The sequence below is a fragment of the Poromitra crassiceps genome (genome assembly GCF_964638095.1).
Source record: "Poromitra crassiceps genome assembly, chromosome: 5".
In the NCBI taxonomy this organism is placed as follows: Eukaryota; Metazoa; Chordata; class Actinopteri; order Beryciformes; family Melamphaidae; genus Poromitra; species Poromitra crassiceps.
In genome coordinates, this window is record NC_139642.1 from 49,735,187 (window position 1) to 49,752,983 (window position 17,797).

Consider the following 17,797-nt stretch of genomic DNA (forward strand, 5'->3'; position numbering starts at 1 on the left):
AGTTTTGTCTCTGAAAAAGTGTGGGAACCCTGATGTCAGTGGCATGTTAATGTAACCTACTTATATCCCGTAAGTATGTATGTGAGAGCTTAGTCAATATTTATGGTCCCAAGGGAACCTACTACTAGCGACATTAAGCTGATCATGTATCAATAAAACCTGTTAACTGCCACTTATCTCAGAATGAGATGTGCTCTGCATGCTCTTAGCAGAACTGACTGTTAGTCAGATCTGTGCATGTCATGATGCTCATGAATGTTTGGTCAGAGGACTGCTGACTACACACTTTACATCCCTGTCTTAACTATATTTTCCTTTTCACCACTACTGGTATATTTGGTCAGTGTGTAGGCTATTGTAAATAGTGAAAATGTAGCCACTAGCCAGATGTTTCACTGAACTTGGCCGACTACACAAAAGAAAAATGGAAAATATCATTCTGATGTGATCTTACAATACCACAGTTTATTTATTTATTTTACACCTTATCTGTAAGTGTTACTATCATTTGCTTTTATGCCTTTTTGAAAGTAGGCTACTTACTAAAATGTCAAATGCCCCAAAAAACAGTCAATATTGACTATCAGCTTTAAATTATCTGTAGCCTACACAATATCTGTATACTGCGGTTGAAGTAGAAATGATAATTAACCCAAGAGGAGTTGATGCACCGCGGGTCTCTAATCTGTGAACCAGGGAACAAAATATAGCTGCCTGTGCCAATATTAAGCTACATGACTGTGTGTCATACATGCTCTGGTAGGCTATGACCTGAGAGGCCGCAGCCACTGCACTGTAACCTCATTCCTCTGGGGGGCACTGCTGCTCAGTAACCGATTGAATCACACAGCAGGTGACGTGACAGGGCACAAGCTCAACATTAGTGTACTACTACTGTAGAGAAAATGAAATGAGCAAATATGTTAAAGGAGATCTTTGTAGAAAAGGCTAGGGTAGCGTAGCCTATGTGTCCATGGATGGCTGCAGGATTCACAGGCTACACGTATTTCCATCAAAAACCAATGTAATTCACAGCATTTTCCCTTGAGGTCGCTCTCCCCCTCCTCGTGTCCCTCCAGCTCCAGCCCTCTCTGCTGGCCCCAGCTGTCCATCTCCCTGCTGGAAATCTGATCAACTGAAGTGATCAGCGTCTGCTTTGGGGATGATTTGATGTTGACAAGCAGGATATCTGATTAAGTAGCCTTTCAAAATAAAGGCACAAGTGTTTTCCCCCTTGCGCCATGAATCCTGTTCCAAACAATGGGTTCAGAGTGACATAGCCTAATCGGTAATCTGTTTTATAATAGGTTCAGAATAGTAATTAATCATGTAGGATATTGTCAACCTACTACACTGAATGGAGCTGCTCCCTCTTACCTAGCTATATACTACCTGGCTTTGCCTACGCCTTAATTGTCCAAAATAGCATATATTTTTAAATATATTTTTTGAAAGGATTTGTATTTTCTGAAGCAAACGGCGCTTACAAAACATAGCCTATCTGTGCATTTTAACATTTTGCAATGCAAAAATCTGACTGCAGCAACGCCTCACTCACGCGCAGCCACTCACGACTCCTCTGTTCCCCCACAATGCTGTGCGACAGGGCTCGTGTGTGCTGTCTGTGGTGCTGAAGCTGCGTGTCGGAGGCTGGCTGCTACACACAGCCCCAGCATCCTTCGGCGAGAGAGCATCTTCAGACGGCGACGATCAAACATTTTGACGGTTAGAAAACAGACGGTTAGGAGCCCCATGAAATGTTGCAGCCAGTTGCCTAGGAGTAGGCTATCTCTCATGTTAAGTGCCAGCGCTTTTCATTTCTCGTAGGTCGACTGCCAATAACAAGATTCAGACCGGAGACCCTTCTGAAGCCCTTTCTGTTTTCGTCCCTCATCGTTGCCGCCTGCCTGCCTGGCCGAGCAGCATGGCCCGTTCCGGTCGCACCCTGCACTGAGAGAGATGGAAGCCAAGCAGCAGCACCAGATAAAGAGCCTGAAAAGCTACCCGGAGACCGGGGGCCGGAGCCTGGCAGCGGCCGCCGGAGGAGACGGGTATCGAGCCGGGTCGGCCGAAGCTGAGATGGAAGCGAAGATCCAGAAAGCCATCGACTTCAAGGCGGAGGGCCACCGCTGCTACAAGGAGAAGAAATTTCGGGAAGCGATAGGCAAGTACCACCGGGCTCTGCTCCAGCTGAAAGGGGTGCATATTGTCGTCGACGGGACCACTGTGGGCTCCGAGGTCAGCCTGCTCACCCAAGCCAACACCGCGACCAAGCTGACCGAGGAGCAGCGGAGAGCCGTGGAGAGCACCGAGATCGAGTGCTACGACAGCCTGACAGGTGAGCTGCTGCCCCCGGCGAAACTCCGCTACACAAAAACAGCACTTTGCCCTTTTCCTCCCCTGTTTTTACCAGGTTTTGTACCCTGGAAAGCGCGTACCGCTGCCACCATTGTTCGTTCCGGTTCACGGGGTTCTCATACAAGCACCGGGCTCCAGAGATAAATCTGCGACTGGCACATTTGTTTTCTGCAGAGGCGGCAAAACAATGTATAGGTGCAGCAGCACCTATACATTGTTTTGCACCTAAAGGTGCTACACGAAAGGAAGAATAGCCTGAATGATGCTTCTTAGCTTAGTGCTGCGGTCTAAATCTTAACCGGGTGGACAGAGGCATGGTGCTGATTCCCCCCCTCCCCCCACTGTCTGTCCAAATCAGTGCATCATCTAATGAATGGAAGCGATTTACCAGCCCAGCTCCGTCATGCAATTGGCATGGTAAATACATCTTCATTATTACCGCTGTGCCAATTAGGCTATTACCAGGCATGTCCCTTGAACTCATCTTCAATAGGCTATCTATATGGAAGAATTCAATCCATTTCTTTTGACCACATTCCTATTTTTTTTAAAGTCACTCTGTAGGCCTAATCAAAGGATCAACCCCAATAACGATTTCATGTTCCTCTGCTGTTATTGCAGTGGGAGAGGCACTAAAGTCAATAAATAAACCCACAGGGTCGAATGGGAAATCTATCCACCATCATCACATCATGTATGACTCCAAGTTCACCATGTGGCTGTGTTGTCACAACGTTTCATGATGCTCTCTGAGGTGAAAACATATCCTGAATTAACCCATATTTGAAGTCTGATGAAACCACCTTTCAGTAACTTATTATAGGTTACCGGTAACTGAAGTCCACTCTATCCCTCAAATCAATTTAGTTGATTACTGTCCCATTCCTATTTTAATTCCACAAGTGCCAATATTCAGTTGATCAGTTAAAGCCAATGTTTCAGGTGTTGTAACATGATCTAGATAACCTCAGAGTTCAGACTTAAAACAATATGTGTGTACTTCAAAGAGATTTGAAACTACATATAACATTTGTAAGAGGTGTTCAACTGACATCTGCTAATTAAAAAAAAATAAAAAATGTTACACAATGATAATATACCCCAAATGAAAATCTGTGACAATTATTCTCAGAGATAATCATGTTGACACAAGATTTTATAGCTCCAAATTCCCAGGTGTGAGTTACTAGAAATGAGTCATTATAGTCATCCATATTATATAAAATATGTGGGATGGTGCAATCATACAAATTGCAAGTTTCATTTAACCTTTTACTTGAATCCTCTTGCATAACTGTCATCAAAACAAATACTGGCAAAGGCAGAAACCACCACAGTGATACAGTTATTTATTTCCAACTGCTTCCAAACAGTTAATTAATACAACCACCTATATTTGATCAGTTTGCTATGTTTTTAAAACAGAGATGATATGCTGGATCCAGGTGAGGATGATGATTCACACCGGGACTTCCATCATACCACCTAAAATTCATCATTAACCTATTGTGTGCTGCTCCGATCCCAGGCTGGCTGAGTTGATGTGATGCACTGAAGGTTGGCCTTCAGTAGCCTACCCAGCGTTCAGGGCCTGTCTGGAGCCTGTAGGGAGGCCACTGTGGCGTGAAGAAAAGATGGGGAAGAGAAGGGGGGGGGGGGGGGGGGAAGGCAGAATGGGGGGGAGGAAAGAGGGAGAGGAGGGAGCGATTAGATATGCTGGATGGGAGAGAAAGAGAGAACTGAAGTCAGCTTGGCAAGAGAGGAAGAGGCATGGAGAGAAAGAGTGGAGAAGAGCTAAACACAGAGAGAGAGGGGAGAGGGGGGAGGGGGAGGAAGGGGCTGCTAGCATGCGACAGGGGGCCATATTTACCATGGCAACCATCACAGGGCTTTTTCCCCTGGTGTTGTATTAGTAGCACTCACTCCTCTCTCTACTGCCTTCACACAAGAAGTGCGTGCGCATGCCCACTACACACACACACACACACACACACACACACACACACACACACACACACACACACGCACACACACACGCACGCACGCACACACACACACACACACACACAAAGGCACCTCACTTCAACTTTGCTGTGCCATCAGTAAACACTCGTACAATGGTAGTGAATATAGTGAGAGAGATGACGGGTTATTCTCAGAACATTAGCGTTAGCGTTAGCATTAGCGTGACGAGGCATCTCTTACAATATCCAGACTCAGAATTCTCACAGTGATTAAAATGTGTCAGAGTTAAAATGTGTCAGAGTTGAGCTGGACAGACGCTGGGCCCTGTGGTTATGATGAGTGAGGGGCCGCCTGATTGGCCAGCTGTCTCAGACTCTGATGCATGGTACAGGAGCAGCCGAGCGGGCAGCACCAGCCGTGCGTGTGTGTGTGTGTGTGTGTGTGTGTGTGTGCGTGCACTTGCGTGTTTGAGCGTGATTGTGTGTCACTGTCTGATTGCGTGTGTGTGTTTATGCATGTCAGATGCACATGTGTGTCTGTTCATGCATGTATGCCTGTGTGCCAGTGTGTGTGTGTGTGTGTATGTGTGTGTGTGTGTGTGTGTGTGTGTGTGTGTGTGTGTGTGTGTGTGTGTGTGTGTGTGTGTGTGTGTGTGTGTGTGTGTGTACCTGCGCATGTCTGTGGATGTTATTCTGTTTGTCTCAGCACAGCAGTCATAGGCCTGAGGAACAGCAGCTGGCTAACGGGGTTTGGAGAGAGAGGGAGGGAGAGAGAGAGAGAGAGAGAGAGAGAGTGTGTGTATGTTTGATTGTTTGTTTGTTTGTTTGTGTGTGTCTTTGTGTGTGTTTGGAGGCGGGGGGTTGCTCCCAGTGCTGCTCGTCCTGCCATTCTTGCTTTGCCCATGCTGACATTGCTGAATTTGTGCAAGTGGGTGTTGTATTGTCTGTATTGTGTGTGTGTGTGTGTGTGTGTGTGTGTGTGTGTGTGTGTGTGTGTAAGTGGGTGTGTATTAGACTGTAGTGTGTGCTGTGTGTGCACTCAAGCGTACATGTATGTGCATTCGTGTGTATGTGTGTGTTTCTATCTGTCTCTTTGTGTCTCTGTGTGTGTGTGTGTGTGTGTGTGTGTGTGTGTGTGTGTGTGTGTTTGCTTGTCTTCTTGACTCTGTTGTTGTGACAAGGAGGACAAGCTCTTGCCATTGTGTGCCTTGTGCCAGTCAGTCACAGCGACTTTTTAAACGAGGTGGCTCCTCACCAGAAAGAGGGAGAAGTTCCTGATGAATGCCAGCGGTTCTGCCATCGGCTTAGCACACTGAGAAACAAGACACAAGATGGCAGAGGAGAAAAGATGAAAGGAGGATAAGGTGGCAGAGAGAGAGAGAGAGAGAGAGAGAGAGAGAGCGTTTGAGAAGGAGAGGAATCGATTGAGAAATGAAAGAGTTGATGACTATAGGAAGCGTGCTGGCAGAGGAGGAAAAGAAACGACGTTATAACATAATACACCGGGGGGCTGAGTGCGGGTAAAGAGGAGGGAAGAGAAACAGAGCAGAAGCCCCGGCGCCTACAGAAATGTTACCTGATTCTGTCCAACACAGAGGGACGTTCCATGATGAATGTCCTATTTGCTGGCCTTGTTAAGAAGACACCCCTCGTCTCGGTGTCCCTGTAGGGCTGCATAGAAATGGGTTACGCCGCCGCCGCCTGTCTGTCTGTGGCAGTTCACAGTGGTGCAACATGTTGGCCACAGGCAGGCTGCGTGCCAGGCGGCCTCGGCCATCCATCCATCCAGCCACCACAGACACAGGGCTGCATCCCATATAGAAATAACAGATTGTTTTTGCTCTTTTCTTCCGTGATATATCAATATTGATTTTTGGTGACTTGGTATTCAGAGAGAAGAGACTCCGACAACAATAGTTTGTCTGGAAGAGCACCGAGACAGCCCGGGCGAGCGATTGACGTGTCTTTCTGCAACACAACAAGCTAAATATTTTAATCTGCACACATGAATATCAAAAAGGTGTGCAGAAGATGAAGGTGCAAATCCTATTGTCGGCGGGATCGGTCGTGACTTTTTTCGTTCGCATATATTATATTCTCTCTGATCTGTGCTCGTCCTCGATTGTCTGAATGTGTGAATGAGTCATGAAGTCAGAGCCTGGGGCGAGGCGAGGCGAGGCGAGGCGCAGCAGCAGGAGGAGACGTTTGTTCCCTAACATCAAACACCTTTTTTATGCCGTTCCCCCGCTCGCTCTGCTCGGCCTGATGATGATCCAGCACTTTACACCCACCTCTCACGTTCCACAAAGGAGATGAGCTCTGCAGCTATAAGCCCACAGACTACTGTGATGCGTCAAACTATCTTACTAATGACTACTACTAATGTGACGACACAGTTATGAGAATCTGTTATTTTGTCTATATAATGTTACGTCACCACACGGCCATCTTGACAGGAAATCACAGGTGATTGTAATGAATGAACAGGTGATTGCAGAATCAAATGACAAACACAGCCAATGAGCCGTGTGTATTGTAAACTGCCATATTGGTAGGCAGTAGGTGTGTGTGTGTGTGTGTGTGTGTGTGTGTGTGTGTGTGTGTGTGGGTGTGGGTGTGGGTGTGTGCGTGTGTGTGTGTGCGTGTGCGTGTGCGTGTGTGTGTGCATGCATGTGCGTGTGTGTGCGTGCGTGCATGTGTGTGTGGCGGCCATTATGCTAAGGCTTTAATGAGCGTGTTGGTTGATCAACATCTGTTTCCTGGCTGAACCCAAAGAGCAGAGAACCCAGTCTGCTCTAGTTTACACAGCGCTTTATCACAATCAAGTCTGAAAGGGCTCTGTATACCATCATGCCATATACAGTACCATTCATACATACATACATACACACACACACACACACACACACACACACAGTACATACTACATCATAGATGTACTATACATCATAATACAAGATGATATACATCATATACCATACTACACACAAACACATCAACGCCTATCGGCAAGTCAATTCACTTCAATTAACCCTAACCCTTTGGATGAACACGGAACAACCTCAGACACAGTTCCTCTCTTTATAGCACTAAAGGTCTATGTCCACCGGCTGCGTCACGGCTCCGTGCAGCTGCCTGAACAGAGCCACAGCAATGTCATCTGTCAGACGCATGTGGGATCTGACAAAAATAGAACAGATGCATTATGATCTTTTCCATACCACATGTATTGCCCATCTATTAACAGGGATGAGAGTCTTGTTCCGGCAGTTTTACCGGATCCGCACAGAGCCGTACCGCATCTGGTGTACAATGTCAGCGATGTGTAACGTCAGCCAGAGGGGGCGCTCTCACCAGTCCACCAGAACCAATATTACTGTGCAGCCAACGCCAACGCTCGCTCACAAAGCAGAATGCAGCCCAGAACCCGTGGCTTTTTATCTCCTGCCAGCTACGTCACCGCACATTCCACCAGGGGGAGGCGACGGCGTGCGCGAGATAAAAATGAAAAAAGGAGCACGGGCAAAAGGAGACAGGAAGATTAAAACATAAGAGAGAGAGAGGGGGAGGGGAGAGTAAAAAGTATTGTATAGATAGTATTCCCCATGATGTCACAAGCATTTTCCTACCAATATGCCCTTAAAATACACAGAGCTCATTGGCTGTTTGTGTGTGTGTTTGTGATTGTAATCACCTGTTAATTGGTATTTTCCTACCAAGATGGCCGCGTGTGGTGATGTAACGAAATAGTATCAATAAGACAGAAAGGGAGAAAGGGAGATAGGCAACAGTACAATGTGCATGCAGGAGGAGGAGGAGGGAAAGGAAGTGGGGGAGGAGAAGAAGGGAGAGAGGTGCCATGCGAGGGTGAGAGGGGCGGGGGGGGGGGGGTGTTGGGCGGTGTTTTTCCTTCCTCTCTGCGTACGTCTGCCATCAGAGGGGTGGCCGGAGCAGAACAGGAGCTGTGTGTGCCAGGGCTGCAGATGGCGTGGCATCGCAGCGGGGGGGGGAGTACGACTGGCACTCCCTCGACTGTACTGTACCACTCACACACTGTACTGTTCTCTACAGCAAGCCTGTAATACCTTACAGCTGAGAGAGGAGAGATTTGGAGGAGACGAGGACATGGATGGGGGGGAGGGGGCAGTGTGTCGGGGGACGGCATGCAGGGGCTGACATGGGGGGAGGGAGGAAAGCCATGGGAGCGGGAGGAACTGGACAGGACATTAAAGCAACTCTTCAGTACGAGGGGATTATAAGATGGAGGGGCATGGGGAGGGTAGCAGAGAGAGGGGAGAGGAAGATGCTTTCTCTAGACCTTTATGACCTCCGACTAGCGAAGGGAGGCGGGCGATACATTTTTCAGATCCTGCATTTGCATATAATATATTATTTATTCGTTGTGAGGAGGACGATGAAACCCCCGTGAGCCAGAGCTAACTGTTTTCATATCGCAATCCTCGCAGGCTTCGGTAACTCCTGTCACACCAGTAAATACGATCCTAGTCATCTGTCAGGAAGCGAGCGAGGGAGGAGGAGGGGGGGGGGTACAGCGATGGAGAGAGAGAGAGATGGAGAGAGAGGGAGGAGAAGAGACAGAGACAATGAGGGTAATAGGAGAAAAAAGAGAGGACATGAAAAACGTTAAAGATTCAGCGCCTGTCAACGTTTTTCTTTTCTTCGTTTGAAAGTCATGGCATTCGCTCAGAGGAAACTGAAACAGATGTCCTCTCTTGACACCCTCAGAGAGAGAGAGAGAGAGACTGACAGACAGAGTGCAGAATATTGGTCTACTCTAAGCCAGCAGTAATGGGAATTTGCTAGAGCTATTTGTGCATATCTAACACCCTGTGTGCCAGTGAGTGGACAGTGCAGAGTAAACCATTTGGCTGTTTATATTTATCCAGAGAGCTCCATGTTGATGAAAGCCATAAGTCCCCTATCTGAGTTTTCCCTTCCCGGCCTGCTCTGGCCCCCGACACTGAATGCTTCATTACATGCGCTGCTGCCTAGGCTTGACATTGAGAGCGTGTCCTTGTTGCACCCCGGGTGTGACGCCATCGTCATGTAAAGGTTGTGTAGAGCCTGGTGGCTTTTTGCTGATCCAGCACTGAAGGATTGTGTTTGAGATGAGCCTCAGTACACCGGATTTACCATACTGGGTTAGCAGCAGTACAGAGAGAAATAAATAGACGGAAATCAGAAAGAAAATTATAAGCTACAGATTGAGTCGGACGCTATGGCCCGGACACATCCGCTCGTGGGGATCTTCATTTCAGCGAGCGCCAGCTAGTGTTATGGGATTCATTTAGACATGCTTCAGAATCCACACGTCAAATGTCATATGAATACATGGCCATTTAAATGTCCGAATAGTTCAGGGAAGTGACTATGATGAGAGGCTCAGCAATCGATTGTTAATGCCTTAACTGCATTGTTTACGTTAGCATGGAGGCAGGGTGTCCGACTCAGGGCCAGCCTAGCGCTATGCTAAATGACTAGCGATAGCATCCTTTTTCGGACTGTTAAAAACAAATCTGAAGTCAACATATCACTTTCAGCAAAAACAAAAAATAAAAGCGGGGATTTTTGTTTTTTCAAAGATCAAATATTTTTGATCTTTTTTTCCTGCATTTATTTTTTGTTTTTTTTTGCTGAAAGTTAAATGTTTTATGGTCACTCACAATTCTCTGGAAGACCGGTTGGCTTGCTTCAACTCGTTATATAAGGATTTTTTTCGAAATGTCTATGGAGAATATGAATGGGGAATTCACTTCTGGGGCAAGAAACGTCACATGACTGTTGAGCTCTAATATGGTGAGTGGATCCTAAACACAAACTGGCTGCTGTTGCCAACCTGTGACACCATCATTTGACTGTAGGAAAGTAAGAAAGTTCATGCTTTCGCCATTAATTGACTTCAGGTACTTAGTGCGGTGGTTTTACTACCGTACCCTGCAGCTTAAGCTTGAAGCTGACTGTGGGGGATTCAGAGCCAAACCATTTGGCAATTTTCTCTACTGACCTTTCCAGCGCCTCTCTCATCTATCTTGTAGCCACGCGCACGCTAATGGAACGAGCCTGTTACATAGATGATCCAAACAAATAAGGCCAAAGAGAGGAAGTGGCACGTTAATGCGTGAGTGTTTTGCAAACACTGTTCGCGTGTTTTGTTTGAGAAGAGTGAGTCGAGGAGCGAGTCTGGTCAGAGTAGGTTGGAAGCGATGCGTTTGACAGCTGGATGCTGTGACCTGCTCAGTGTCCACAAATGACATCACCAACCAGTTAATGGCCGAGCCGAGGGCCACGACAAAATGACGTCTCTGATTTGTAGTTCAACTACAGATATAACTGCAATAAAAGCCTCTTCTGCGCTGCTTTATCACATGCCACTTTGTACTATTTCAATGTCTGTTCTTACTCAGAAGACAATAATATACAAGGCATCAATATTACATCCTCAATCCTCTCTTGGCCCTGGAAAACAGAAGGATGAGAAATCAATGTAACTGTACATCGTTAGCACAGACAAGGGGTTCTGTATCCCCTAAAAAGTAAGTTATATAACCAAGGACCCGTTGCACCATTTCAATTAAATAGCTAAATGAACTGTTCATTTTTTTCCGGTGGGCCTCTGGACCCCCACACAGACCCGTGGGGATCTCATGAGCAGACTTTGAACGCACTGGCTTTCTCAGCACAGAAACTGCTTCGCCTAAACTGTGGAAACGGCAGTGAGTGTGCGAGGCGGCGACGACAGAGAGTATGAAGTGATTGAATCCTGGGTGAAGTCATGGAGCAGATAGCTTCCTCACTTGTATAAATATTTAAGGAGATGAGCATTAATCCTGACTCAGACTATTTTAGGGGAGCAGAACAATTCGGCAGAGTGCAAATTGATAGAGAGGGGCGGGAGATAGGGAGGGAGGGCCAGAGAGTCATCAGGGGGATTTGGAGTGTTTGGAAGATGAGGGAGTATGGAAAAGGCCAGGAGAGCAGAGATGTATTATTAAAATGAGGGGGGTTATTCTGCTTACTGTGTGGATTTAGGTTCAAAACACCTTCTGCCTGCTCAGTGATGGTTTACTGGTTGAAACCCCCGATCTCTGGAACAGAGGTTGCGTTTGACATTCTCGTTGTCATTTTGTCATTTTGACGCACAGGGTCGTAAGAATTCTGTCATTTCTATATGTTCAAATGACAGACACCCTTCAGATTTATCCGTCATTGTTTAAAAAAAAAAAATCTGTAAAAGACAGAAAATATTCGGTTCCTCCACCGTTCTGGACTGCTCTGGCCAGGACAAAAAAACGTTCCTGCTTCTCCCGTACTGTGTCTTCCTCTCAGCTTTCCTACTGTCAATTTCGATAAAGGAGAAATGTTAAGGGGAATGGACTGGCCTCTCTCTTAAACCCCCCCTCCCCTCCCCCCGTCTCTCCTCTCTTGCTCAGATCTAACAGAATAATCTGGCTACTTTATTCCCCTTCGCTCCCAGGATCAATGTTGCACTGTGGGTAATCCATGGAAATATGTTTGATGTATCAGCGGCTGACAGGCTGTCTTGAGCGTTACAGGGGAACCAACGTGCCAGGGGGGTTTGGGTGGAGCAGAGGGGGGAAGAAAAACGCTGCGGCTCCATCAGGGGACGCAAATTATAAACGCGCAAGGAGGAAACATCTGTTAGAAAGAGAGGCAGATTTGGTTTAGAACCTAAATAATACAGTGTGCAGGGTGTCTCCTGGAATTGCTGATGAGGGGATAGATGCAGGTTTTTAAGTCCAACTCCAATCCTCTACCCTCTACAATTCTCCCCTACAGCGTTTTCCAACACCTCCTTGTCTTCGAAACCCCGAATCTATAAATCCTGCGTTCTTGGCCTTCCCTATACATCAACCTACACTCTCAGTCTGCGCCCCTCTGAATAGTTTTGCTCATCTAAAATAGCCCCTGACTCGTTTGGCAGGCGGGTCCCGGCACGCTACACATCAGACGACCACAGAGGGAGGCCTCAAGACGCACACAGGCACAGAGAAAAGGCACGTCAACACACACTCAAAACACAGAGCAACAACAGCAGCTCATTATGAGTTTCTTGCTACCCTATGAGGCGGCTGTCTTCCGCTTGCAGCGACACGCACCATAAAAGAGACCCTTCGTATCACTTGTTTGAAGTGAACTCTTGTTTGCCGTGTGCGTGTGTACTTCCTCTCAGGGAAGAACCAACATTCAATCACTTTTATTGCTTTGCATGGCCTTCCTGGAATGTGTTTGCCTGATAGTGCTTCAGATTATGAGCAATACAGAAAGGTCCCTTATTACGTTGTCCCTCCGTAATAAATAAAATAAAATAACAACATCAGCTTACAGCTTCACGAAAGGTTCGCAAAAAGCCTAATGAAAATTCCTGTGTCTGGCACTGGACAATATCCAGCCTTTGCCATGGCTAATGAACTGAAGGTGGAGAAGACACAGCGACAGGACAGAACAGAGACAGAGACAGGTAAACACATGGGCACAGGGAAGAGAAGAAAGAGAAGAAAGAGAGGCCCGGGGAGGGAAGTGACTGATAAATATGCAGAAGGCGGCCAGTGAAGGTGGAGGACAATGCTGTGTCATGTCAGCACAGACAGGCCTTTGTGATAAAGAGAGCCAGCAGCTCTGGCCCTGTCCTTCTCAATAACACGGAGGAGAGGCTTTCGTTAAAAAAACAAAAGGGCGGAGCTATTGTTAGTGGACCTGGAGAGACGATGATACTACTGTCCCAGAGCTGAGAGAGTATGTGAGGTCATTGCAACGATGGGAATGTTTAGTTCATTTGTACATTTGTCTAATTATGTGTCTAGCAGTCTATTTATGTCTTTAGGAGTCTATTTATGTCTTTAGCAGTGCCATGTTTGGAGCAGAGACACCAGATCTAATGAAAGGTGAGAGAAGGGCACGGGAGTGATGGTCTTTGCTCTGAGGTGAACAGGCACACAGGTGGGGTGGTGGTGATGGGGGTGGGGGTGGGGTGGAGGGTGAGTGTGGGAATGTGTGTGTGTGTGTGTGTGTGTGTGTGTGTGAGAGAGAGATAGAGAGAGAGAGATAGAGAGAGAGAGAGAGAGAGAGAGAGAGAGGGGGAGCATCAGCGAGAGTGATGTGTCCTTCCATCTGCCATTATCTTCCTGCAGAACTAATTACAGGGTGATGGACAGCAGACTAATCACCTCGGACTGCGGGTGGCTTTAAATGAGCCGGCGGGCGGTGTCACGCCTGGTGTGACTGAGAGGGAGAGGGGTGAGAGGGGGAGGAGAGAGGGATGGAGACAGAGGGAAGAGAGCTCCAGAAGGACGGGAAGGAGAGATGAGATTACAGTTATTACAGTGTTATAACAGTAGAGAAAAGAGATGATATTACAGTTATTATAGTATTATAACAGTAGATCTTTATATAACGTGCACATTTAGACTAAAATAGACGCTAGAATAGACTGTTTTTGGCGTGATTGACAAGTTGCCTGTGCAGTGACCTCACAGCTTGCCGATTACAGACCAATAGCAGGCAGGAAACCCCTGGTCTCGTGTCGTCTCGTGTGAGCTGGGCAAGAAGCCCACATGGCCACACTCCCATACTCTATCATTCAGTTCACTTATCCTTTATTCATCCCCATGGGGAAATTCATCCTCTGCATTTGACCCATCCTCTACTAGGAACGTTCCTAGAAGTAGGAGCAGCCGGGGGACCAACTCCAGTTCTTTTGTCAGCGCCGCCTTGGTCAGGGGCACTGACAGGAGTCTGATGCCTTTGATGGTGGGAGGAAACCGGAGCACGTGGAGAAGAACACCCACATGAACATGGGGAAATATGCAAACTCCACACAGAAAGGACCTGGGATGGACCGGGGTTCAAACCTGGGACCTTCTTGCTGTGAGGCAACAGTGCTAACCACTGAGCCACCGTGCCACCTCTATGCTTCAAAACGGGAGTCCACAAAACAATGGGTGACGTCTCCATCCGTCTCCATCCATATTTTTGATATGGTTTATGTCTTGTCTTGTATTGTATTGTATTGTATTGTATTGTATTGTATTGTATTGTATTGTATTGTATTGTATTGTATTGTATTCTAATGGGTAAAACACATAGCATGGAGGAGGGTGATCCTCATAGGGTCAAAGCAGGAGACAGACATCTCTGTGTTTTCTCCCATTTTACACATTTTTATTGTTGCGATTTCTCCATGCTTTCCACTTTCTATTCCTTTCACACGGTCTACAGCTCCTTCTACCTCTCCATGCTTCTTTCCCTTCAAATATTGTCCCTATTATCTTGTTCTTTGGAGCCTTAATACCCACCATCTCTTTCATCATTTTCTGGCTCTTTCTGGACTTTACTTTGTCGATGCTATCTCTGTACGTCTGTCCTCCATCGCCCCCTGTCTCTCTTATCTCCAGCTACTCCCTTTTTTTCCCTCTCGCTCATTATTCTCCCCAGGTTTTGGCTCTCCTTGTTAAATGAAAGCCAGTCTCTATGCAGGCTCTGCTTTTGAGACATGGTGCTTCAGGCCAACCAATGGGGTTCCTGAGCAAGTGTTAACCACTCCCACTCACCTCACCACACCTCACATCGCACATTCATCATCACACATACGCACGCACACATACGCACCCCCACACACACACAGGCACACACACACACACAGGCACACATGAATAGCCCACACTTGCTCACATTTGCGCACTCACGCTTGACAGCTGTCATTGCACCTGTTGGTCTTTTCTCCTAAAAATGATTTAGAAACCAGTAAATTCAGACATTTTCCTCTTGTACGTTGTGTCATGCTGCCCCTCCTTAAATCTGCCCACTCTTTGGCTAAGGCACTCTGAGATATGACAGTTTGACAGAGGCTCCTCAGAGTTAGACAAGGATATTCATACCATGCGAGACTGACATCACTGTATGGAACTATATCCCTATCTTTTTCTCTCAAATTGCTAGACCGCGCTCCTGATTAAAGATAGGGATGTAATTCCATTTTACTGTAACAAGCGCATCATTAAAGGATGGCTTTACCGGATAATCAACCCACTTTGTATCGTTAATAATCTTGGCAATATAAGCACATGGGAAATGTTTACTTTCTCTCTCTGTTTTCCTCACAGAGATCTCCCATTTCCTCCTCTGGCAAAGCTGCGGAGGTTCTGCTCGACATGCGGAATCTGCTCTGAGGGTGCTGTTATTGTTTATTGTTATTTTTTAAGTATGCTTGAAAGGAGAGGCGATGCACACCCTCACAATCTTATGGATAGGTGCGTTGGAGGATAGAGTCCATAAAGCAGAAGAAAGAATTCCCGCACACTATCCAGTTACTGGCAAACTTTATTACAACGTTTCGTCACTCAGACCTTCATCAGGTAAAATGATGAAGGTCTTTTAAGCATGCGCCATGTGCATGGAGAGCCTTAACGAGCCTTAATGACTTGCAGCTGGCGGGGGCGGAGTTTCTGCAGGAGGATTTTTCTCCATGGGGAAAACAGAGAGAAAGGTATTCACTGCCCATGTGCTTATATTACCGAGATGATATACTGTATGATACAAAGTGGCTTGATTATCGGTAAAGCCATCCTTTAACAAGTGATCAGATTGTAACCGGATAGTGCTGATCTGTATAATAATACAAGATGGATTGAGGATGGATTGCAATCCCAGCCGTGTCCATAGGTGGTCACAGACACATTTGGCCACATCAGCAACAAAGTATGAATGCAGAGGAGCAAGTGAGCTACATTTGAAAAAGAAAAGAAGAAGAAAAATAAGAAGAAACAGGATGCAGAAGCAATTCAAACAGGCATAATAGCGTGCTACCAAAACGGATTGTCAGGACACTCTTGGATGTTGAACAAGCGAGACAAGGTCAGTTATAAAGGATGTGAATATTACGAGAGGACAGTCGGAGAATGAGAAATGTGTGGCGACGCATTTTAATGCCGAGTGTAAATATCCGTGAGAGACTTGGAGTAGAGCCGCTGCTCCTTCGCATAGAAATGAGCCAGTTGAGGTGGTTCGGGCATCTGGTAAGGATGCCACCTGGGCGCCTCCCTAGGGAGGTGTTCCAGGCACGTCCAGCTGGGAGGAGACCATGGGGCAGACCGAGGGCTAGATGGAGACATAACATTATGTATCTCCACGCTGGCCTGCGAACGCCTCGGGATTGCCCAGTCAGAGCTGGCTAATGTGGTTGAGGAAAGGGAAGTTTGGTCTCCCCTGCTGGAACTGCTACCTCCACGACCCGATCCCGGATAAGCGGTTGAAGATGGAAGGATTGTAAATATAATCTAGCTCCATCAGATCTATCTCATACAAGACGCATATATATTTAATGGCAGGTCTAAAAAGGGTCTAACGGTGCAGAAACACTGGAAACGGAAGCGACGCAGCGCGGCACGGAAGCGTCGAGCAGGAGCCTGGCCATTCACACCAGAAGCACTCTGTTTTGCTCCGCGCCGGTCACAACTTGTACTGACTTCATGCCTGGCTGAACGCTGGCATCAAAAATAGACCCGATGCGGAAACTCTTGCTGCAGGACGCGAGCAAACAACTCTTTCTTCTGACACTCCCCTCAGATGGCTTCCTTCATTGTCTATTCCTAGAAGTTGAAGGAAGGATGGTGTCCCTAACACACACACACACACACACACACACACACACACACACACACACACACGTATAATAATAATAATAGTGTGTGTGTGTGTGTGTGTGTGTGTGTGTGTGTGTGTGTGTGTGTGTGTGTGTGTGTGTGTGTGTGTGTGTGTGCAACTCAACTCATCCACCACCGATGTGTAGCACCCACCTGGGTGATGCACGGCAACAGGTTTGTGCCAGAACGCTCACCACCCATCAGCTATCACGGTGGAGAGCTGAGGACTGAATGTACCAATTAAGTCATGAGGGATGATTACAGTAGGCGATATTTTTTTCCGGATGATGGCGAAGGCTGGAGGCACCCTCTCTGCCTGTGATTGGCCTAGTGTCAAACGTTCATCCAATCACATTCGCTTGGCTATCCTGCGTCTCTTTCTACAGTCTGTGGTCAGACAGACAGTAGTTTCGCTTGCTAGCATGCATGAAAGACGCCACTGTGTGTTTATGTTTTTGATATAGTCTGGTCTCTGGTTATTAATGCTGCCGCTACTTTGGCAGTGCACGTATGTAGCCTACAGACAGATAAAAAAGAAAAGATAAAAGATGAATGAGAATTGATCAAGGGTTATATAAAAACAGTGTCAATGCCCATTTACTCATTCTAACACAAGAGTGACATGTATTTGAATTGAAATATGTATCAGTATGTGGTGTTTGCCCAGCCCTTCATTGGGAAATGCGGCTTTATGGAGTGGGATCACGTGGAGATGGTCTTCAGAAACTTTGATGAGATTGACAGTAAGTAAACATTGTTTCAGATACATGGTGTAGTTGTGGAAAAGTGTGTGTG

General features: G+C 46.7%; 1 protein-coding gene across 1 annotated transcript in view; it reads left to right on the forward strand.

Moving 5' to 3' along the window:
* Positions 1-1,953: 1,953 nt before the first annotated feature.
* The window catches only part of ttc9b (tetratricopeptide repeat domain 9B), a gene marked incomplete at its 3' end in the record, with an annotated part of 23,980 nt that continues 8,136 nt past the window's right edge, over positions 1,954-17,797 (forward strand). The window contains exon 1 of the mRNA XM_083636912.1: positions 1,954-2,338. Coding sequence (XP_083493038.1) covers positions 1,960-2,338 — 379 coding nt within the window. The 5' untranslated portion in view covers positions 1,954-1,959. The remainder of the gene's footprint in view (positions 2,339-17,797) is intronic.